At 50.8% G+C, this 23902-nt stretch overlaps 1 protein-coding gene across 1 annotated transcript in view; it reads left to right on the top strand.

Moving 5' to 3' along the window:
- The window catches only part of Slc6a17 (solute carrier family 6 member 17), a 43416-nt gene extending 30806 nt beyond the window's left edge, over positions 1–12610 (top strand). Inside the window, exons 7-12 of the mRNA XM_051165599.1 lie at positions 5994–6235; positions 6493–6685; positions 8854–9046; positions 9629–9788; positions 11458–11620; positions 12086–12610. Of these exons, the coding sequence (XP_051021556.1) occupies positions 5994–6235; positions 6493–6685; positions 8854–9046; positions 9629–9788; positions 11458–11620; positions 12086–12454 (1320 nt within the window). The 3' untranslated portion in view covers positions 12455–12610. The remainder of the gene's footprint in view (positions 1–5993; positions 6236–6492; positions 6686–8853; positions 9047–9628; positions 9789–11457; positions 11621–12085) is intronic.
- The last annotated feature ends 11292 nt before the right edge of the window (positions 12611–23902 follow it).

Here is a 23902-nt window from a genome sequence, read left to right as displayed (position 1 = left end):
GACTCTTCCCAGGCTGTGCTACATGATATAAGAGGTCTCCCTCGTCTGACTTCTTCCAGCATCATAAATTATCCGGGCTATAGCAGAGAGCTAGTGGATCTGTCAACTGCTGTGTGACCAGGATGCTGTGACAACTCACTAGTGCCTCAGAAGGGATAGTAACTGGTGCCAGTGGCTACTGAACTGTTTGAAATTCCCAGACAGTTTTCCCTTGTCACATCCTTCACCCAATTACAAAGCCAGGTCATGATAAGGTGCCATGTAATTCTTGTGTGAATTATAGAGAGTTTTCCAACTATACACACTCTGAGAGAGTCAGACTTATACACACCCATGTCCTCTGACCCAGTGATTTCACCTACAGGTATTTCCACTACAAATGTGGTCATAGATAAGCAAACTGCTCAGTATTCCGTATTGGTTGCCACAGCATTCATTTTAGTAGCAAGAGACTGACGTGCTCCAAATGCCCAAGTGCCTATCACTTGTGTTTGCATTCCTCAAGCAAAGGCTCACTGGAGGCCAAACACTGTTCTAAGACCGAGATCCATGAATACAGCAGAGAAATTTTCCACCCCTCAGAATGAATGATACATAAGTTAAGATGCAGCACTGTTACTGACCAGTGTGGCTGAGGGGAAGGGTCAGAGCAGAGAACAAAGACTTGGGGGTTTCTAGGGAGATACACTTTCACACACTTTTCCTCTGTGTGAACTCTGGCCCGAGGGAGGTCCTGGCCAGAGAAATGGAACAATATGGTCACCCTGAACCTCTTAGAAGACTGCCATAGAGAGCCCAAGAGGAGGACAGGGAGATTTGCTTATGAGGGACCCTGGGTGACAGACAACTGTGAGCCAAGTGGTGTGAGTGTGAAGTCACTGTCCATTTGGGAACAGTGGACAAGCAAGGCCCTAAAAACCATCTGGTAAATAAGGCTCACAAGTAGGCGTGGCCTCAGTAGCATGGCCACCCCTAGCTCTCAGCAATCTGCTGATGCATCTTTTTGCACAGGAGCATCCTGAGAGCACATGTCTGTGAGGTCGTTAAGCAGTTGTGTTACACTCCTCACATATGTCAACTTGCTTAAAAATCTCCTAATGGCCCTCAGGGTAAGTGTTCTTATTATTGCTATTTCCCAAAGAGATGCATTATTAACTGTGGAGTGAGGCTGTGAGTAGACAGAGTGGGGCAGCTTGCTAGGCACTCTGGGATCTCAGGAAGAACACTGAGGAAGTATTCTCAGTGACAGCAAGGTGGTGTGCTGCATGGAGTGTGGGAGAAATATACGCAACATATGCCCTTGTATGTTATACCATGGGGTGTATATCTCATGTGCTGGTATCTGTCTGAACCTCGCTAGAAGCGTACTCAGGAAGCCAGGATCATGGTCACGTATGTCTGGGGGAGGAAACTGGACTTCTCGGGTCAAGAGGTAAAACAAAGGAGCCCAAAGGACCAAGAGTGTATGTTAACTCCTAGAGAAAAAGTTGAGAGGTCCCTGAAAGTTTCAAGAACTCAAGAAAAGGGTTTGGCTGGGGGAATTTCTTGACTCCCATCTGAGCAAAGAACTCTGATCCAAAAGATGCCCAGCCTTGTGATCTGTAACCAGCCCATCACCCAGCTGCCACTGAGGAGATTCCTCATCTCTTGGGGCCTATTTTCATAGCTGCAAGATAGGGTGTGCAGTGATACCCCTGCACAGAGCTGCCAGCAGATCTCACAGGACTGCTCCTGGCAAGTGGGGAACACATGGCAAGCACAAGCTATTATTGTCCTTGTCCCTTGTGAAGGTGACACTGTTCTCAGGCAGCGGGAACTCTGCACTCCAGTGCCATCTGGTGTCTTGTGCTCAGTCTGGCTCTGAAGCAAGGTGCTAGAGAAGTACTGAGAAGCTAGGGTGTGTGCTGCTGTCACGTGTATGCTGCTGTCATTCGCCACTCAGGCCAGTGCTCAGCAGCTGCTTGTGCATTCAGGAAGTGTCTTCTATGCTGAAAAACACCTTGTTCCCTTGGCAGGAAGTGACTTAGTCACTATGCCAAAGAAACGGCAGGAAGCCAGTGCTATATCACACTGGGTGGGCACCCAGGAGGGAACGGTCTCCTCTCCAGCGGAGAAAATCCCTTCCTACCTTTCCTACTCTTATCCCAATGTTTGGAAGGGACAGGGACATGGGGCATCCTGTCTAGATAGTGATTGATCCCTGTTGACACTTCCTGACATCACTTACTGCTACCCCATGAAGCCTGACACAAATCTCCTTTAAAATCAGGTAGCATCAGGCATTTCATACAGAAGCTTCCTGACTCAGTTCACCTCCATTCTAGCTTTGGGTATTTGCTCAGCTCCAGCAGCAAACATGTCCCATTTAAGCTATGGACCAGAAGCCAGAGTATAGGAGACCACACACACAGGGCGATCTCCCGTCCAAGGGCGAGCTTCAGCTTTAGGCAATTTTATGGGGCTTCAGAGCTCAATCCGTAGCTATCAGTCTGCTTCAGAATCATCTAGGGCGGGGGTTGGGGCTTGGGGTAGGGTGGGGGGATTTAAAAGAATGAGAGTGATGGTTTCTGGGTAATGGCTATAGTAGTGGCTTGCTATACTACCCTTCTCTGCTTTTTGTTCATTTTATAATAAACAGGTCATATTTAAAAATAATAACGATAGCTATGATCTTAACAAAGAAACAATTGTTTCTAACCAAAATCATCATGTACACCTCAGTCCTGCCCTGTCCTTTGAGATGTCCCTCAAGCTCCTTGGCTGTCTCCCCTGGGATAGCTGCTTTCATTTAAGACATTTGGTGAGGCTAGACATATACCCACATTCTTGCTTTAGATTTAGGGGATGATGAGAATCCTAAGGAAGTCCAATGTTTACGTCTCAGAGATAGATGAAACCATCGCACTGGACACCAGGACACACCAGTGAAGACCAGAACACCTTCAAAGTACATGCAATCCTTCAGCCCATTTCTGGAGCCTTTTGGAGAATCATTGAAGATTTGTTGTCTGAGGAGACATGGAAATCGGGGTTGGGGTGGGGTTAGAAGAGTCCTTTCTCAGAAGTGAATGGCTGTGTTCTCTCTCTCTCTCTCTCATTTTCTCTAATCTCTACTTTTCTATCAGGCCTAGTAGAGACCTCTATTTCCTAATGCCTTAAAAAAAAAGTTGTGTTGCATTGCTTTGGTTCCTGTAGAGCTCATTTGGAGGGAAAAGAACTTACACAGACGCAAGGCTATTTATAGTCTTTATTGAGTCCCTTAGCGTGAAGATTCATATTGTGTTGCTGAAACCCTGAAGTGCTTGACTACAGGGTGCTGCCCTGAGCCTTGTGGCGGGGTCGGGGGTGGGGGATGTTACTGTCTTACAATAGAACCAGAAGCAAAAGCCTCAAGTCCAAACTCAGTTAGGCCCCAAGGTTTTACATAGGCGCCCTGGGCCTGGGTTTCTTCTATAACAAACAAACCAAAACCAAAACAAACAAACCAATTTCATCCTATGTCCAAAAGCCAGGTCTTAGTGTTAGAGCTCAGAAGTAGAGCAGGATCCTAGCAGGCAGGAGGAGGCCCTGAGGTCCAACCCTCATGCCCCTCCCCCACACAGCAAAAGCCCCTCCCCCACCCGCCCACCCATGGACTTGATGGACACACAATAAGAGGAGGAGTTCTCAGCAAGCCTGAAGTATGCAGTGAGATCCTTTCTCATAAGAAACAACAGCAGAAAGCACACCTTACCCATGCCAGCCTACAGCAGTGCAGGAAATCCCTTCCCTGGGTCTCTGACCCACCCACCGTTGAACAGAGTCTACCCTTCAGCATCCTTGCTTGCCTCTTGCTTTTCAGGGAAAGCTGGCCTATCAAGTCAAGCTCCCCTCAAATGACAGGTACAGACCTGCTCGCACCTGTCCTGTCCCTCTCCCTCTTCCATTTCGAACAAGTAGTTCAGAGACCTCTTGTGGGAGAAGCCCCACTCCCTGTTCCTACACCCCTGCCCTTCACTAGGCTTCTGGTTTTTTGTTTGTTTGTTTGTTTTTTTAATCCAATCATCAAGCCATAGCGCCTGAAACAAAACAAAACAAAACGACAATACAGAAAAGCGACAATAGTAACAACACCAATTTCACAGATTTTCCCTGATCATAGCCTCTCTGCTGCCCTCCAAGGACTAGCTTACATGCCGTGGACTCTGCCTCTTTCCCGGTGCCTCTTGCCCTCCCTCCCTCCCTCCCTCCCTCCACCTGGCTCCAGGGCCCCTGGGTCCCTAAACAGCTCAACACACCTGTGACCTCCTGGCTGCTGACTTCTGCAATCTGTCACTTGGACACTGACCTTCCCTCTACCATGAACTGTCCCCTGGGTGTCCCCTTTATGCCTCTCCTGCTCCCTTGGAGATGACTTGCTCTTCCCCACATGGAACTTGAGAGGTGGATTCGGCCCAGGCTCTGTCCTTGTCTCACTCTCTAGCTATAGCTTTACTTTACACAGGGACCCATGCCAGTCACAACCTCTGTCTCCAGCTGTGCTCTCTGTCCAGCTCTCTATTTGCCTTCTCCCAGCACATTAAGCTTGACCTCTCTAACACTGCTATCAGGGCCTGCTCTGCCCAGCCCCGTGGACCTACCTCTCTCCGCACCCACTCCCCGCCCCAAGCCTCATTTCCAGGCAGGCCACAAACATGGCCTCCCAGTCTCACATACCTGTCTTTTAGGCCTTCATTTCTCCCTCTTAAATCTCTCAGCGCCATCTGGGCACAGGCACAGCCACTACCACATGCCACTTGGACCTTCAGAAGGTATCTCCTTGCAGCTTCCTGGCTACATACACCAGTTATTTTTGTGAATGCATGTCTAATAGTGGCCTTCTTTCTTCAGCCCCTTAGTGTCTCCTGGATCAAGTGCTTTCTTAGGATGAATACAAAGATTTCTACAGGCCTTTGACTCTTTGGGTTCTCTCAGCACCACTTGTACTACCCTACCTGCACTGCCCCACCTGCACTGCCCCACCTGCACTGCCCCACCTGCACTATCCCACCTGCACTATCCCACCTGCACTGCCCCACCTGCACTGCCCCACCTGCACTGCCCCACCTGCACTGCCCCACCTGCACTGCTCCGCCTGCACCACCTCACTTGCACCATCCCATCTGCACTATCCCACCTGCACTGCCTCATCTTCCCAAACACACCTGCTCATCTGTACTGTCTTATAAGAACCATCTTACCTGCATCAGTGTTATCTGCATCACCTCTCTGCCTACACCATCCCACCTGTACCACCCCACTTGCTCACCTCACCTGCACCCCTACCTGCTCCAACACATTTCTACCACTTCAGCAGTCCAGCTGTAGCCCCTCATTGTGTAAACACCTTGGGCACTTCCATGCCCCTTTATATGTCACCCTATGCTCACACTGATCCCTCTTCCCTAATGGCTTTTCTCACTCTATTGTCACCAGTCAGATGACCAGCTTGAGGATTCCCCGACCCTGGGAAGCATCCCTCACCTCTGGATCCTCTGAGCACTGAGAGACTGACTCTCCCAGCCCTTGTCATATTTGCAATTTAGCATCTGTTGGTGGGATCAGTTTGCCAAGGTCCTTCTCTCCAACTGGACCATAAACCCCAAGGATGCTGGAGTCCTATTTCATTCTTTTTGGTTCCTAACATGAGGACTGAAGAGCAAAAGAGAATTTGATTTGAAAGGGGCTTTGGAAATAGCTCCACACTACCAAACGCTCTTGTAGGTCAGCCTCCTGTGTGAGCACTTAGCTTTTAATTCTTTTCCTAGCAAGCCTCTGATCTGTCTTTGCACCTGAGGAAGATGAGGCTCAGAGGAGTTAGGTGAATTTCCCAGGATCCCACAGCCACAGCTGCTTACTGCCAGGCCATGTTGCATCGACTCTGTTGAGGCTGAGCAAAGGGCGGGGATGGTAAACACACCATTAAAACCATCATCTCTTTGTCTCTTTCTCTGCTCCCATGGTCATGCCCGTAGCTGGACAAGATGCTGGACCCCCAGGTGTGGCGGGAGGCAGCCACACAGGTCTTCTTCGCCCTGGGGCTGGGCTTTGGAGGCGTCATCGCCTTCTCAAGCTACAACAAACAGGACAATAACTGCCACTTCGATGCTGCCCTGGTGTCCTTCATCAACTTCTTCACCTCGGTGTTGGCTACCCTCGTGGTGTTTGCCGTGCTGGGCTTCAAAGCCAACATCATGAATGAGAAGTGTGTGGTCGAGTATGTGTCATGGCCCCTCTGGTCCCTCTTTTTCCTGCCTGCCTCACCCAGGGGTAGCAGGTGGGCTGGGCAGGGTAAGAGGTCCCCTCCATCACATAAGGGATGAGGTCATCATCTTCTTCAGCCCTGGCCCACAAAGACAGGCTCATGGATGTTTCTGTCAGTGGTCTGTGGGTCCCTTTCTTGGGATTCTGGGAGGAGCCCCTAGATTCCTACTTCTACTTTTCTTACATAGTCCTGTTCTCTTTGCACTGCAGGAATGCTGAGAAAATTCTAGGGTACCTCAACTCCAATGTCTTGAGCCGGGATCTCATTCCACCCCATGTCAACTTCTCACACCTGACCACCAAGGACTACTCAGAGATGTACAATGTCATCATGACTGTTAAGGAGAACCAGTTCTCAGCTCTGGGCCTGGATCCCTGCCTCCTGGAGGATGAGCTGGATAAGGTACCGGAATAGACTGCCCTTCCCGGAACAGACAGGAACCCAAAGATAGGCTCAGATGCCGGAGCTTGGGAACAGGCCTTGAAAGCCCATAGAGAGTCGTTCATTTAATAATAGGCAAAGACTCACCATGTATACAGATGGAGAAAGAAAGTGTCAGGCAAAACATCTGCCAGAGGTAAGCCCGATTAGATGAAGGATCAAAGGAAACACTGAAATCACAGGAGCCTTTGTCAGTTTGCGTTAGCTTCCTTGTTTGCTTATATATTTATTTGCTTACTTACTTATTAAGATTTTTTTATTTGTATGTGCATTAGTGTTTGATCTGCATGTGTGTCTATGTGAGGAACTGGAGTTACAGACAGCTGTGAGCTGCCATGTGGTTGCTAGGAACTGAACCTAGGTCCTCTGGAAGAGCAGCCAGTGCTCTTAACTACAGGGTCCTATCTCCAGCCCAGCATCACCATTCCTGGAGCAGGCTTCCTGTGCAGAGAGCCCTGTGTACTCAATGCACTTAGAATAGCACCTGTGAGGCAAGGCCAAGGCCCTTCGGTTTCCAATTCCTTTGACCCCTCATGTCAACTCTGTGAACTGAGTATGTATCTTGTTCCCAGTTTTAACCTTAAGCAGCCTGTAGGCTGAGGGATGGGCTTGCTTAGCATCGCACAGCTAGTTAGCGAGCAAGCAAAAAATAAAAACTAAAAAAACTAAAATAAAATCCAGCACTCTTGCTACAGAGTCTGCATCATCCCTTGACATTTCTGCCCTCCCCAGCTGCCCCAGCTTCCACTGCCACGGTGACGATCCCTGTGCTAGAGCAGAGACCCTGCCACCTCACTGATGCTCGGGATAAAGTGGGGCTAACTTTCCTGTGTTTGCATTTGCGCCTCTGGGCACTTCCAAAATGACTGCTCTGCTACAAGTGGTAACAGGAAACAAACCCCTGAGATCCCAGGAATCTTGCTGGGGCCAAGACTCCTGTTGGGGACAGCAAACCCCTGAGACCAGGAGCTTCCTGTGGAAGTGTCTGAGCACCCCGCCGAAGGCAGCTCTGTTGGTTGGCGATGTAGTTCGGTTGGCAGAGCACTTGTTGGTAGCCACGTAGCCACGGCTTTGATTCTGTACACTGAAAGAAAAAAAAAAAAGATTAACAGAAGAAAAGCACAAAGACAGCTTCACTGGTCTGCAGGAGCTGTGCCCCTCCCTCACCTTTGACCTCTCTCCCATGATCAATAGTAAGGCAGTCCTCGCCTTCCGTCTTCCGTGAAACTCCACCCATTCTCACCAGCATGGGCTGATCCTCTGATGGAACTAGGTTTATAGCAGATTTCTCACCCAGGGCAGCCTGATGAGTATCTGAATGACAGCAAAACAACTCAGCAGGACCGTGCGTTCCCTCGAGATCACAGGTCGGTTATAATGTGAGCAGGCAGTGTGTGCGCAGGTGCCTGTGAGAAGGGCCTTGTTATGAACGCCTGGGGCTTTCCTTGAGAGCCCCCGATAGCTTTATAAAATCTCAAACCAGCTTCCCCTTCAACCAATGACACCGCTGTCTCTGTGAGAGAATCTGACATGGCATGGGGTGCTTACAGTTGCTCCATAGGAGCTGAACCTGAGTGTATTGCATTCGCCAGTTCAGAACCGGAAGTGGTCATTGTGGTTGTAACAAAGATGGCGTCTCAGAGAATGAGGGTCTTACATGGGTTGTGTTTCTAGATGTGACCGTTGTCACCTGGATTACTGGGGTCGGGGGGGGGGTGTCTTTGTACAACCTGTAGATCTTAGGTCTCCCAGAGAAACTCTCAGAGAATTTGATGTTTTGTTTGTTTTGTTTTGTTTTGTTTTAACATTTTGGTTTAGTTTGGTTGTTTTGAGACAGTCTTAATCTGTAGCCCAGGTTAGCCTGAAACTCAATGTGAAGTCCAGGCTGGCCTTGAACTCATGACAAGCCTCCCTGCTTCAGCCTCCTGACAGCTGGAGCTGCAGGCGTGAGTCACTACAGCTAACTTCCGCCCGAGATTCTGGTACCCACTGACGTTTGAGATCCACTCTCTCTCGGGCTGAAAAGAGTTCAAGTGGCAACGGGGATCCCTAATAGCCATAAGGACAGAGGGAAGGAGGCGGGGGACTTCTGGAGTAAGAGTGGCCCCCACTCTCTGCCCCACCCTCAGTCTGTGCAGGGCACAGGCCTGGCCTTCATCGCCTTCACTGAGGCCATGACACATTTCCCGGCCTCCCCCTTCTGGTCCGTCATGTTCTTCCTGATGCTTATCAACCTGGGCCTGGGCAGCATGATCGGGACCATGGCAGGAATCACCACACCTATCATCGACACCTTCAAGGTGCCCAAGGAGATGTTCACAGGTAACGCACACCCTGCTGCCCTGCCAGACACCAGCCCAGCATGTGCGTGACAGTTGGGTTCTGAGAGCCCCTCTCCCCGACTCTCACAGTTGGGCCTGAGTGTATACCATTTCAGCTAGCATCACTGTCAGGATATACCCATTTACCTCTCACCTGCATCTCCGGGGAGTATGGCTAGAGTACAGTCTCTTCCTACTCTCAAATAGGGAAACAAAATCTTCCTGGGAAAGGATCCTAGGGCCAGTCGGTTGAACCATCTCAATTCGAATCAGCAATTACATGAAGCGGGTGTCTTGAGCGTGATGCTGTGCCAGGAGCAGGGGGCGTGGCAGGAGGATGCAGCTTATGCCTTCCTCGAGGCTCCTGCCTGATGGGCTCCTGCCTGATGGGGTGGGGGGGGGGGGGCCGTGGGGGAGGAAGCTCAGAACCTCAGCTTCCGGGCCTCACCTGCTGGGCCTCACCTGTGGGGTCACGGAGAGGGGCAGCATTGTTGTGATAGAAGGGAGCGGGTTCCCCCAAGGTCCCCAGGGTCCCACCCACCCTGCACCTTTGCCCCCACACCGGCCTCCCGGCTCTCTGTAGTGGGCTGCTGTGTCTTTGCATTCTTCGTGGGGCTGTTGTTCGTCCAGCGCTCCGGAAACTACTTTGTCACCATGTTTGACGACTACTCGGCCACTCTGCCACTCACCGTCATCGTCATCCTTGAGAACATCGCTGTGGCCTGGATTTACGGAACCAAGAAGTAAGGAGGGCATAGAGGAATGGAGGGAGCATGAGGGGGGGTTCTTTCCAATAAGGACTTCCTGGGAGGAGTCTTGCATACTCATGGCTGTTTGTGAAAGGGGCAGGAGAGTGTAGGCTATGAGAGCCCAAGGGTCCCTTGGCACTGGGGAAACAGGCCTATAAAGAGGGCATGAATGCTGGAGGCTGTTTGACTAGTGCAAGACAGAACCATGCTAAGGAATCCTGGGTTCAGGTCCCAATGTCAGCCTCAGTGATTAACTACAGCAGTTCCTTTGTTGCATACCAGTCCTAAGAATTGGTAGACTTCAGCAGCCTTGTTTGTACTTTGAGTGTATGGTTTGGGGGCTCAAGTTTAGCTTTTTTTTTTTTTTGAGGGCAAAAAGTACCTTAGCAATAAGGTAAGATCTAGTTTCATGGCCTGACCCCAAGGCAGATCTCCACTTACTGTTAGCTCTTATTTATGGTCAAGTCTGCATTCCCAGGGACTTCCAGGACTGACACCTTCCTATATCCTTATTATTTACAGTGTCCACTGTCCTTGTCCTCAGAGGGACCCAGGCCTTCCGCTTAACTATCCCAGCCTAACCCCCAATGTCCATATGGGTTTGGAATCTAGTATCTCTCACAGGAGTCATTTGCTTCCTGGGAGGGCAGAGGAGGAGGAGGAGGGGGCAGAAAGCCTAGGAAAAGGGGCACCCAAGACAGGAATGATGACCAATGTATTATAATTCCATTGTATGTGAGACTGAGGCAGGATTTCCATGAGTTTGAGGGCAGCCTAGGCTACATAGTGAGAGCCAGTCTCAAAGGGAGAGGGGAGGGAGAGAGAAAATGGGAAGGAGAGATGAAGAGAAGAAAAGAAGGGAAGGCTCCATATGCACCTCATGAGCCAGGAGGACTCAGAGTCTGGGTGCCAGAGATTCCTTGTGCAGTGTCTGGAAGCCCTGGTGCTTGTTTTCCCAGCATTGCTTTTAAACGGGTGGGATAAACTGTGCACAGTTATATAGAAAACAAATTGTACTGAAATGTGACGGAGTGTTGTTTAGTGTGGCTTAATGTGTACTGTATTTTTTTTTTTTTTTTACTGGATTAAATCGGGATATCTAGATGGATATAAATGTTTCGAGGTATCTTCAGATAACTGGCATGTGATGAGAAAATGTCTGATGCAATCTATTTGGGACCAAGTCACAAGTGTTGTTAGAACTCCTGAGGTTACTTGCACTTATAATATAAGGAATTACCAGGCTTGGTTAATGTTACTGAGGTAAAGATGAGTTTTGTATACCGCTCAAACCCATAGCCTGCCTGCCTCCTGGAATTCTAAGCACAGGGTCTGGTGGGCTAGGCGGGTGCATTCCTGCCTTTCCTCCAGCAGGGGGAGGCTTGAGTCAGGCTGGTGGGAGGAAGCTATGCTTGGAGAACTCAGAGCTTTCTAGCACCTATCCACTCAGTCCTAGGCCTGCCTAATGGATCATATCTCTGGTGAGACTGGGTGTGAGGTAGGCAGGGCAGAGCCTCCTGGAGAGCACGGGAGCTTCACACTGTGAACACCGAAGGCAAAGCCAGCAGAGCTCAGAGGGACTGGTCAGAAGCAAGGGACTGTAAGGGCAAGGAGGGTCAGTGGCGAAGGGGCCAACTGCTGTGTCTTCTGCTGTGCCTGGCAGGTTTATGCAGGAGCTCACCGAGATGCTTGGCTTCCGGCCGTATCGGTTCTATTTCTACATGTGGAAGTTTGTGTCTCCACTGTGCATGGCTGTTCTCACCACAGCCAGCATCATCCAGCTGGGGGTATCACCCCCGGGCTATAGTGCCTGGATTAAGGAGGAGGTGAGTGGTGGCCCCCACAAACCCCAGAGTCACTTGCATCTTTTCAGGCCTTCGACATAACAGATGATTGGAACAGACCTTTCCAGAGCAGCTACTCTGGTCTTGCCGGGTGCCTTGTTCCAAATGCAGTCTCTAAGAAATGGCATGGTTCCTATGGCCATAAATGGAGAAACTGAGGCTCAGAAAAATCAGTATACTTTCTGGGTTTTCTAAGGCATAGTCTCTTTTTGTGTCTATGGAGTGGGATCACGCACCCTTTCTACAGAGGTAGAAACAGAGGCCCCCTTTAACCAAGCTGACACTCAGGTAGCACTCCCTGGGGACACTATCTCTACTGCTAATTGGTCAGAGTGGAGGTCAGGGAGGAGGGTAGGTCATGGGCAAGGGTGGGAAAAGATAAGTCTGTAGGCTTGGGACCAGCACTGTCTGGTGCTCTGCAATGCCCTTCCTGCTGTCACCCCTTAGGCTGCTGAGCGCTACTTGTACTTTCCCAATTGGGCCATGGCACTGCTGATCATCCTCATTGCGGTGGCAACCCTGCCCATCCCTGTGGTGTTCATCCTGCGGCACTTCCACCTGCTCTCCGATGGCTCCAACACCCTCTCCGTGTCCTACAAGAAGGGCCGTATGATGAAGGACATCTCCAATCTGGAGGAAAACGATGAGACCCGCTTCATCCTCAGCAAGGTGCCCAGTGAGGCGCCCTCCCCCATGCCCACCCACCGCTCCTATCTGGGGCCTGGCAGCACATCCCCCTTGGAGACAAGCGGCAATCCCAACGGACGCTATGGAAGTGGGTACCTCTTGGCTACCACCCCTGAGTCAGAGCTGTGAGCACAGCTCCACCGTCCCTGCCTCCCCTCAATACCCAACCTGCCCACTTGGTCTGGGCCTGGCCTCTTCCTTTATGGTGGCCACCAGACCCAGGCCAGTCCAAGGAGAGAAGATCTGCCCTGCCTCATTCCCCACCCGAGTCCCTACCTATGATCAGGGGGCTGCGGACAATTCAGTCCCTATTCCAAGCCTCCAACCCATGTACCTTTTTGAGAACTCTTGCCAAGTTGCAGCCATGTAACCACAACAACTCCAGTATGGGGGGGGGGACTTCAAGTGGGCACTTTGGGAGTCACCCGCCCCCTTATCCCTGTAAAACCTACCACTTGCTGTTCTTGGGTCTCGGGGTGGGTCACTTTGTGCTGCTGGTCATGGTGGTGGTGGTGGGCAGAGGCTTCAGGGCTGAGCTTGCAGGAGGTAGATGTTGGCTCAGACTCCACAAGGACAGGACTTACTATCCTGTCCAAGCCAGCTGGGCTGCTCCCGAGCTAAGATAGGGGTAGGGAGATGTGTGTCAAGACGCGGGCTTTGATTTAGCAGGAAGTATATGGAAACTCCTCAGTTCTGTCTTTTGAGAAAGGTGGAGCCCTCAGGCTTTAGCACGAGCCCTGGCAGTGAAAGGATTAATCCATAGCCAGCTTATGGGACCCCTGAATGTCCCCTGCCAGGGGCACATGGGGTGGGTTCCTGGTCCTGCCTGAGAGCTCGGTGATGGAGTCTCCTTAACTAGAGTTTGTTTCTCAATGTCTTCTATCCAGCCTGGATCCAGGGGTGGTGATCCTGGCCTCTGTCCCAGAGAGAAAGGGGGGACAGTGCAAGGTGAGGTTCCCAGAGCACAATTAGCAGGCTTCCAGCACAATCTCAGTGGTTTGGAGCACAAGGCAAACACACTCTTCGACGCCTCATCTTCCACGCTCGATTTTCTCTTTAAGTGGCAGCTTCTTGCCTGGAATGGAGGTTTCTGGAGTTCAGGGGCTTGTCACCAGAAGCCCTTGTTTCTGAGGAATGACAGGTAATTTCACTGCCCCTTTGGGCTGCCACTCACTCTCCTTGTCGCACAAGCACAGCCTCTGGTGTGCACGTCGTGTGTGAAGACACCTAGGAAACCTTTCCCAAACTTCCCTAGCCTGTTCAGAGAAGTGGCGCGGGCAATTCTGGGCCAAGCAGAACCTCTGGTCTTAGGCCCTGAGGGAAGGTGCAGCCTATGGCAGTGCCCCTGGCTTTCTTTCGAGGTGTCCCTGGGAGGAAGAGGGGGCTGTTTGAGAGCAGCCTGTGAAGACTCAGAAGCTGACCTGAGAACCAGAATCTCTCTGTGGTATCACCTCAGAGAGGTGTGTGTGTGTGTGTGTGTGTGTGTGTGTGTGTGTGCCTATATATGGCTGGCTGGCTGCTGACTGGGATGAACGGATGGATACGTGGGAGGAGGCATATGACAGAAGACTGCCTCTATCTTTGAAAGTTATGGTAGGCAGGAACAGACTTGGGTACCTTCCAGAGGTCCCTGAGTCATTTTCGTGGCCCGACTTCCCTCAGTACTGAGAGGGACAGACTAGGCCTAGGTGGCCACCCCCATTGCCTACTGGTGACCTCCCTCCCTAGCCTAAGAGGTTTGTCCCCTCAGCCTGCTATCTCTCTCTTTTCCTCAGTTCCTCACATCTCTCACTTCTACCCTTCTTGGTCCCACCTGTCCTAGTATTTAAGGTTAGAGGGAGTCCATACATCCTGAAGAGATGAGCTTTTGGGGCACGGCGTCCCATCATCGGCCCCCTCACCCGACCATACCTCCTACCTGGCCCCATGCCTAGTCCCAAGCAGAATTAGAAAACAGGAAAACCAGGCCCCAGCAGAGACTCCACTATCTATACTCCTCTATATGCTATTTCTATTGTACATTCAATCTGTACATGTGGGTGTAAATGCTGCGAAATGACAAACCCAATATTATACTGTGGCTGGTGGACTATTTTCATCCTCAGTGCTGTACAGATCTATTTTCATTGTATATTTGATATATTTTTAATTTTGTAGCGTGGCTGGGCCTGGCCCCAGCCTGCAAGCCTGCAGGGAGTAGGGGGGAGGGAGGGGGCTGAGCTGGGGCTGTTTGCTTATGCACTGTGGGTTCTGTAGTGTATGTTGTAGCCTTTTGCTGTAGGCCAGAACCTGTCCTGGCTGCATCCTTGCTGTGAGTTGGACATAGGACCCAGAGCTCTGTGTGTGTGTGTGTGTGTGTGTGTGTGTGTGTGTGTGTGTGTGTTACATTCGTAGGTGTGAGTGCATAAGGTGCTGATCTGTGACACCTCCCAACCCAGTGTTCACCACCTTCTGAAAACCCTGTATCTTCCTCTAAGCTCTATGGGTGAGGCCTCCAGACAGGAGCTTCTAAGAAAGTACTAGGTGTGGAGAAAGGTATGTGTTCCCTGCAGGTGACTCCTTGCCATTACACCTTTAGTGGGAAAGAGGGCCTTGGGTGGGTGGGTGGGGGGAAGCCCCCAGATTTATTTCCCAGTCAACCTTCTGTTGTTCCCACTGGGAGTCCCACTGTCTTCAGCAGACAGTATCGGGTTTCTTAGGCTAGCTAGCCTGAGAAAGGCATCTCTCTGCCCTTCTGTCCTGCATTTGACCTTGAGAAAGTCCTGAGTACTTGGAAAGCAACAGCTGCTTCTCAGACCTTGGCTGGCTCCTCCGGAGAACCCAGGTGGAATCACCTGACCACCGAGGACTCAGCCCCAGCTTCCTTGGAGGACCTGGAAGTGAGGGCAAGGTCTCCAAGTCTTTGCACAGGGTCCCCACTACCACTGGTTGGTGCTGCCTTTACAGTGCCTACCAAGAGACAAGGGGCTTGGGGGGGGGGCTGTTTGAGTTGGGGTAGTGCAGAGGTACACCCAAGGGTTCTCTGTTCCACCTGCCTCCCAGCTCCAGTCACCAGCTTCTTGTTCAGGGAGCCCTTAGCCCTTTTCCTGGAGACAGAATGAAGCCCGAGGTGCAGTTTGGGTGGGTGAGGGAGACGTGAGGAGCAGAGGGATTGCATGTAAGGTTGGCTTCTGCCATCAAGCAATAAACCTCCAGGGGCTGCTGCTTTTTAAGTGCCAGGAAATGCCCTCCAGAGGCAGCCTGTGTGAGCCGTGAGGCCTGTGAGCTGGGCCCCACACAGGCCTGCAGTATTACCGGGCAGAGGCTACTCTTTTACCCTTTCTTACCGCTAGTCCTCTCCCAACCAGAGTATGCCCCACTGTGAAAAGAGAAGTGAGAGGCCAGCAGGTTGTAATACACATGATTCTCTTGGCACCCCTGGGTCCCTCCTCTTAGGCCTGAACTGCAGGGAGCTGAAGGTGGAGGGCCCAGGGTCATTTCTCATGAGAAGTCCTGCTTTGTACAGACTTAAACACACACCAGGCAGGCAGTCGTTTCAGGTCCTTACACAGGTTCGGATCTCGGGGTCAGGATCACTCAGCCCAGGAGAAGGGATGAGGTGTTGTCACCCCAGGGCCTCCCCCCTCCATCTCCCCTATCCTGGTGTACAATAAAGTGTCTGTTCTTATCACCCTTCCTTGCCTTTTCACACTTGTGGGGGTGGGGGAGCTGATGGAGACTCTGAGACAAAGGGTTTAGGATGGGTGGGGCAGTGTTCTTGCGGGTGCTGGCTGAGGAATTTGGGGATGGACAACCAGGCAGTTTCGTAGGAACTCTCCTAGGTGTTACCACTGTGTGCACTATGCTTGCCATCACTGTGCCTCAGGAACCTTGTACATCTGAGGACTTTTCTCTGAGGGAAATGCTTGGAATCTACATTTTTCCTGGTAAGGAAAGTGAAGCTCCATCTAAAAGAGGACAGTGTTTGGTGTCCTCTTCCAGGGCTTTTCTGGGGCCATTTCTATCCTGCCTGGCTTCAGGAACATAAATATACATATTCTGCAAGGATGGGGTACCAGAGGTCTGAGTGGGAACACAAGGAAGGCAGGGGGCTGGCTTGGCCCTTGGGGGAAGTGAGCTGGCTCACAGAAAGCCATGTTCTAAGTTCTGAGAGAGTTAGCCCTCACGTCAGATAATATCTTCTGGACTCTTCCATGGAAGGTAAAGGTGAAGTATAGATGTGATACCCTAAGTCTTTGTTAAATAATCAGGATCCATAAAGAAGGGGAGGAGCAGGGGGTGGAGAAAGCCCGTCTTGCTGCCTCCACTAGGAACAGAGTCTTCAGGAGAACCTCGCTCTCTCATCTCTTCCCACCCCAGTCTGGACCAGTGCTGTGTGATCTCAGACTCCACCTTCCACTTCACTTCCCTGCCAGTTCCGAGAGCAGCCACCAGGTGGCAGGAACCCCTTTCTGTCCACATTTTAGCCCGGGAAAGCATGTCAACTGTCTGTGAGGTGTTATTCACTGACCGGTCATTAAGACTACATCATGAGCGGATGGACTCCGTGTCGGCCATAGACACCCCAAACAGGCAAATCAGCACTCATGGCCCTGAGTTTGGCCAAGGGAGGCATCTCTTTTGTGACACCAAATCCTCTTATTTATGTGTCCCAGTGCAGGACAAATCATTCTGCATACGGTTGTATGCCTGTTGGTCCTCCCGGTTGACATGGCAGCCCTCCTTCAAGGAGGGGGAACACTGACATTAAGGGTCGCTGCAATATGGGCTTCACTGCAGTGGAGCTCACGGTCAAGTTTAAGTTCAAGCATCAGCTGGGCCTTGTCTTACCTCAGAGACCGTAGGCAAGTTACTTATTGTCTCTGAGGCCACAGCTCCTAATTTGTGTGAGAGAGAGAAAGGGAGAGGGTAGTTTGGAGGCGATAACATACCCCAAACCAATTATCTTTTGCGGTGTTGCAAGTCCAAAGTTTTAAAACAAGCATTGTATCATACCTCGTGATTTTATGAATGAGGAACAGATGGGTGGGAACTCAAGCGGTATCCAATTGGTAGATGGGCTGGACTAGAAATTGCAAGAAAACCTTTCTCAAGCTCGTTTAAGTAACTGGTTCCTGGGTGGAAATGGCTAGGAGCGGGGTCCATCTGGGCCCTTTGGGCAGAGTGGCCTTTTGCAAATGGATTTTCTAGCACAGTTCATTTCCAGGGACCAGATTCTTACCTGACGGACTCAAAGTGCCCAGGGAGACCATTTCAAGAGTAGAAAAATGGGAGCTGGAAGCTGCCCATCTCTTAAGGCCTGGCTCTGGGAATATATCACTTCCACCATAGTCTATGGGTTCAGAGGCACAGAGACCTCGCTGTAGGTTGGCAATGGGTACCCATACAATAAACCTATTCTGGGGCATTGGATAGGTCTATCATCCATCTTTGGCATCATCATGGAAGATTTTCCTGAAAGGATGTTGACTTTGAAGGATAGAACTGAGGTACGGAGCCACTCTGTTCTGATGAGAAGGTGCGCAGCTAAATTTGAGCCCCGAATGGAGGCAGTTAAGTAGGGAAGCAGATGAGAAGGGCATGCTAAAAGATATGGGAGACAGCTGCTCCTGCCTCATGCTGGCCCCAGAGGCAGGCAGTATGAGGTTTCAATCATGAGTCTGTCACCAGCCTGGGGCAGGCCACTTAACCCTCTGAACCTGTACAACAATAAAATCTCTTCTTTGAGATGTTGGAAGGAATAAATGACCCCCTGAGGTGCCAGGTGGCCACAGCATAGAAGTTTTTCCAGGGAGGGGGGGATGAATATATGATGGTAAGGACCACTCTCTTAGCTCTTCCAGCCCTGGTTAAGCATGTTGGTCCTGCTTTACCTGTGCAATGAACCAGGATCCTAGGACCACTGTTAAAAAGACAGTCTCCGGCTAACCCTGGAAGCAGCCAAGGAAGGAGGAAAGAAAAGGTCCCTTTCCAGGGAAAGCAGGCACTCCCCAGTCCTATCCCTGCCCTGTTTCCTCCTTATCCACCATCAGACACAGCTCCATCCAGTCCTAGCCCCAGGCATCGGCTAAAGAATTCTATTAACTTCAGGACTGTGGCTACTTGTTTGTAGGTGAATTTTCAAAGGCATTCCCATTCTTTAACCCTTCTCCCATCGAGAAAATTCTCTGCTTCTCCTCTTGAACCTGGGCAAGCAATTTCCTCCTGCAACCAAGAGAAAAAGGAGGAAGTAATGCTATGTGACCTGCAAGGATACATCAATCAGGGCAGCGCTCTAGGGATGATGGTTCTGGGGGGAGTTAGCTGCCTTGGGAGGTAGCCCAGTTACCTGAGGCTACAGTGTTAGAAGCTGTGCGTTTGCAGGCGCTCCTGTTGCCAGCTACAGCTGAGCTCTTAGCCTGTGTCACCCACCAGCCATGTGACTGCGCCATATTGAATGTTCAGCTCAGAGGAACTTCATAGATTTGCTGTACCAATGGATGCATAGTTGCGAGGGCATGAGTTCTTAGTACTGCTCAATTGAGCCCGTCCTAAGTTCCCAGCCCATAAAATAATGAGCCAAAAGAAAATGCCTGGCAAACTTACATACAAGGGCAATTTGTTTCACAGTAGAAATAACCAAGAAGCGAATCTGAGGGATGATCTGTCCTAATCACCTTAAAACAACCAAGGAAACAGAGGCCAGGGGTAAGAATCCTCCAACCAAGTAGAGGGGAAACTGTGGCCAAAGTCTGACCCCCTGACTTCCAATCCAGTGTACTCTCTACCACATTACAAGGACCCCAGCCGTCTTCCACTTCTAACCTTCCTCCATCAATTCCTTGCATGGAGCATAGAGCAGGTATTCGGAGTGCCTGGAGTTGTGCTAAACTCTGGAAACCTACATAAAAGGTCAGGCGGGGTTCCTGGTCTTGTAGGAGCCATCGCAATGAGATTTGGTGCCTCCACCTCCCAATGGTGCCAGACACATTAGCTTAGGTGGGAAGGAACCTGGGAGAAGGTGAGGAGACTTAAGTTATTCAACAACAACAGCAACAGCAACAACATATCGCCACGTAAAGCCAGGCGTAGCGGCCCACACCTTTGATCCCAGTACTCAGGGAGGCAGAGGCAGGTGGTTTGCTGTGAGTTTGAGGCCAGCCTGGTCTACCAGATTGAGTCCATGACAGCCAAGGCTGTGCAGAGAAACCCTGTCTCGAAAAACAAACAACACAAACACAAATATTACTCCATGTAGACAAAGTGCCAGCTGCAAAGCAGAGAGCCCTGGTTGGGGGTCTCCTCTCAGGCTTCTGGGGTGCTGGTTGGCAGGATAATGTGTCCAGAGCTAGCCTAGGCAGAGATGGAGCTTTGTTATCCAACAAGAGCCTGGGTTTGAGTTGTCTTTCCAGACAGCTGTTCCCCTTTCTCGAGGATACTGCTGGAGGGGATCAGACCCATTAGGATTAATTAACTGGTTTACTGGAATGAACCTGTTTTGTTGGAACTTAGCCCAGGTAGAAGGAATCTGTACTTTTCTAGATGGAGAAATGTTGAGTGCCAAGGAGTCATGCCAGCTTGGCCCTCCTCTCTCTCTCTCTCTCTCTCCCTCTCTCTCTCTCTCTCTCTCTCTCTCTCTCTCTCTCTCTCTCTCTCTGTGTGTGTGTGTGTGTGTGTGTGTGTGTACACTCCCCAGTCCCAGCTGCCTCCCACAGCCCAACAGCCTTGAGTAAGAAGGCCTCTAGTGGTCCCTTCAGCTGCCTCTAGCTCTGTGATTCTCATAAACACAGTCCTACATGTGGAGACCACATGGGCCTCCATGTTTTCTCTGTTCTTGGTCCAAACCCAGCCTAAGGTTCACTGCTGCTGCATAGGCCTGAAGTCCCTCAACAGGAACGTGCCAATGAGGTAGCAGCCGAGCCCTCCCAGCCCTATGACTCTAAGCCACTGTTTCTGAAGCCCTGAGTTTTAGCCCAGTCCCAGCTGGTGATCTGCACCTTTCTGGTCTCTTTCTCTTAAGAGATGGGCCATCTAAAGGCATCTGGAGTTCCCTGAGATTTTTTAAAGGAACCCAACCCTGTCTGTAGCTCTGGTCAGAAGCAGGGTAGCTAACCTCCATGTTGCTTCTGGTACTCTGTGCCATTGTCTTAGGTATATTCTTTCTAGAACCTTCCTGGGACAGATGTCACATTCAGTTTGGAGCCTAAGAGTCTGGGGATGAGAGCAGAAAAATAAAATGAGCTGTTGAGCAAACAGGTTCCCAGTCTTCTCTTGCCCACCTTAGTCATCCTGCACAGAATAAAAGGCCTACCACATGTGCCTGGTGATGAAGTCTGATAACGCAATTCAATTTGCTGGGCCGAGAGGGAGCAGGGCATGCTGGGAAACGATGCTGGCTCCTTGGCCTGGATCTGAAGAAGGAGGGGTTGGTTCCTGGCAGGACCTGGAATGCTAAGAGATGTGAGTACCGAAGGATATAGCTTTGCCCTGATAGCCACAGGCCGGCTCCTTGGCCTGGAGCCCCTTAGTAAAAAGGGTCCAAAAGAGAGAGTGGAGATGTGATTAAGATGGCTCCTGTCACTTCAAAGAGGGAGACCACATACACGGTCCCAATGGGGAGAGACTTTCATTTTAGCCTTTCAGTTTCCCTCTGGCCTCAGCAGAGATGGGGACAAGGGGATTTTTAAGAGCCCTACAAAGGGGACAGAGCCCAAGAGCCTGCATCAGCATCACTCTAGATTTAAGCTTTGCCTTCTGTCCTCATTCTTTGGCTACCCCTTTAATTCTAGTTAGGAAACCTACCGTATCCGATTCCACAGTGTGAGCTGGCTCTAGATACTCTTGCCTACAGGCAAGGGGGGAAAAAACGATCCCAGGTAGGAAAAGCAAAGAAAAGACGAAGATGTGGACAAGCTTGGGGGAAATAGACCTTTCCTGCAGGACCTGGGGGCAGGCTTGTTTACGCCTGTAACTATCAGGGTCTTGGGGAACGGAGTACACAGAGAGAGCAGACATTGTTCTGGGAATGTTAGGCTGGACCTAAGGCCTGAGGTCTTGGAGTCATCTGGAAACCCTGGACCAGCTGTCATTAGTAAGCACGGTCTGTTTACTACACACCTCACAGCCTGGAGCTGAGGGAGAGAGGTCCTTAACTAGGTTGCCCTAGCACCACTAGGGGGCAGCACCCACCTACTCACAGCAGGGCAGGGGGGCCCAACCTCTTCCAGGACCATAGATTTTGGAAGAGATAAACATTACCTCACTCACAAAGCTGAGGGCAGTAAACCTCAGAAAGGCCCACAGAGCAGGTTAGTCCAGCTTTAGAATAAGCTGTCAGTAGGAGCTGGCCAGGAGCCCTCCTCTTAGAATACCTTTACGGAGTAATGTTTTCCCTGGGCTTTTCTTGGGACCCCCCACCCCACCCCCATAGTTACAGACCAGCTTTCTCATCTACCTCCCATTTTCTGTGGCCTTGTTTGTTTGTTTTTTTTTTTTTTCCTGGCAAGGTTCCCCCTCCACAGTCCTCAGATACTTGTTACTGTTCCACCAGTACTGCAGAATGAAAGCACAAACTGGACAGATGTTTCCTGGGGCTAGAGAGGGGCTGTGTTATTTACAGATGTGTTCAGGGTCTGGAACAGCTTCTGGAAGGTAGTGGGTTGAATAAACAAACAAACAAACAAACAACCCTCCCCCCAAAAAACCCTCTTGGGACACTTGGGATGGATGTGTTTCCTCCCTCTCTCATACTAGCTCTGTCCACTTGTCTGTTTTCTTAGGCTGAAGAATGGAAGGTGAATAGAGTCCCAGGGGTTTGTCAGGACATAGTCCTGAAAAGACTTTACAGCCATCATTATAGTCAGTTCTTTAATGTCCTCTTGGTAGGTCTTCCTTCCTCACTCTAGTCCTGGCCAGGCTTGCATCAGAAGGTCCAGCCATGCTGCATTTTCTTTTTGCTGCAGCTGAATTCTGGAATGCAGACATCATGTCTAAGGGATGCACAGGTAGGAGGCTCACAAATGAGTGTTTCTGACTACAGTCAGGACAGTGGATTGGTCCTCCCCTGGATGTTACTGCAGATCATCAAACAGTATAATTTGTGTGGTTTAAAAAAAAAAAAAACCCTCATTAATGATAAGACCTTTGCTTATATAAGTCTTTCTCATTTGTGTTGGATTTTTAACCTTTCTCAGAAGAACAGGAAAACGTAGGGTGGTGGATTGGTTGTTGTTGTTGTTTTGCCCAGCACGGATGGGTGCTGCCTAATCCAGAAGTCAGATGGTACTCAAGCAGTACAAGGTATGATGTGTCAATCACCTTGGGCCTCTGTTTAAAACTCCTCTTTATATCACCCAGAGTGCCTGAAGCACAGAGAGGTGGAGGAGACGAGGGAGAATATTAAGGATGTACGTGTGGTTCTGGCCTTTAAAAAAAAAAAAAAAAAAAAGCTAAAAATTAATGAATCGAGAAATTGCTTTTGGGACACGGCCAGCCAAGCCTAATGCTTCATGTTTTGGATATGACAGCCTCTCAGTTACTTCGCAAATGGGTCTTCAGAGGCGAGCACTGTGGAATTCTCAAGATTTAAAAATAAATAAATAAAAAATAAAAAAACAACGCAGCCGAGAGGAGCCCAGAGTCAGGAAGAGATGACAAGGAAAACACAAAGAGCAAGGGATGGAACAGTAAAAGGACTGTACGATGGCGCGAGGCAGAGTGTGGCGCTTTCCCTTCACGGCCAAGGGAACCAGGCTTTCAACCTGATGATCTTCGGACCCACAGGGCCACACTCATTTCTCCACAGAGAGCAGCAGGTTTACGACTTCCCTCCACTTAGATCAGAAGAAAACACTTCTCTGGCCAAGGCCATGCTGTCCTAGCTCCAAGGTGGAGGCTGTGGTGACTGTGGCAGAGATTATAAACATCAAGACCTAGAACATCCAAGACACAGGATGGGCATGGTGGTCAGACCGTTTCTGGAGGTCAGACTATTTCTGGAGGAGAAGACAGCCTCTTCTTTGATGTACATACAGTCTTGCCGCTCTATTCCAGTCTGGCTTCCAGTCAGGCACAATGAAACAGTGAAACTGCAACAATAAGACCGTGCTTCAAGGGAGACACAGGTTAGGTTCTGCGTGAAGAGGTACAGAGGCAGAAAAAGAGAGAGGTTAGAGGTCAGGGGTCGAGAGCGCTGAGGTGTCACCAAGGGCTGCAGTGGGTGGAGCCGAGGACTAGGGAGAGGCGGGGAGTGGGGCCGTAAGGGGATGACAGCGGAGGCGCGCAGGGGCTGCGCGCGACGCTGGGCACTGGCGGTGAGCGGGTTACGCGCCTCCGCCGGGGCTGGGATGCGCCGAGGAAGGCTGAGCTCCGCCGCCTGAGCTCCGCAACGCCCCAGCTCGGCTCTGCGCCGCGCCGCGCCCACCCCGCCCTGCCGAGGGCGCGCCCGGGTCAGGCGGGGCCGCGAGGAAAAGGCGCCACTTTGAGCGCCGCTACCTCTGCCATAGCGGGAGGGAGACGCTGAGCCCTCGGAGCCCCATTCCTCTGGCGCCTAGGCACTCCCTTTCCCTAGACCACCTGCGCCGCCCCTAGCAGCGAGCC

The sequence above is a fragment of the Acomys russatus genome, chromosome 23 (assembly GCF_903995435.1).
Source record: "Acomys russatus chromosome 23, mAcoRus1.1, whole genome shotgun sequence".
NCBI lineage: Eukaryota > Metazoa > Chordata > Mammalia > Rodentia > Muridae > Acomys > Acomys russatus.
The sequence above is the reverse complement of the archived record's forward strand: the minus strand, read 5'-3'. Positions and strand labels throughout refer to the sequence as shown.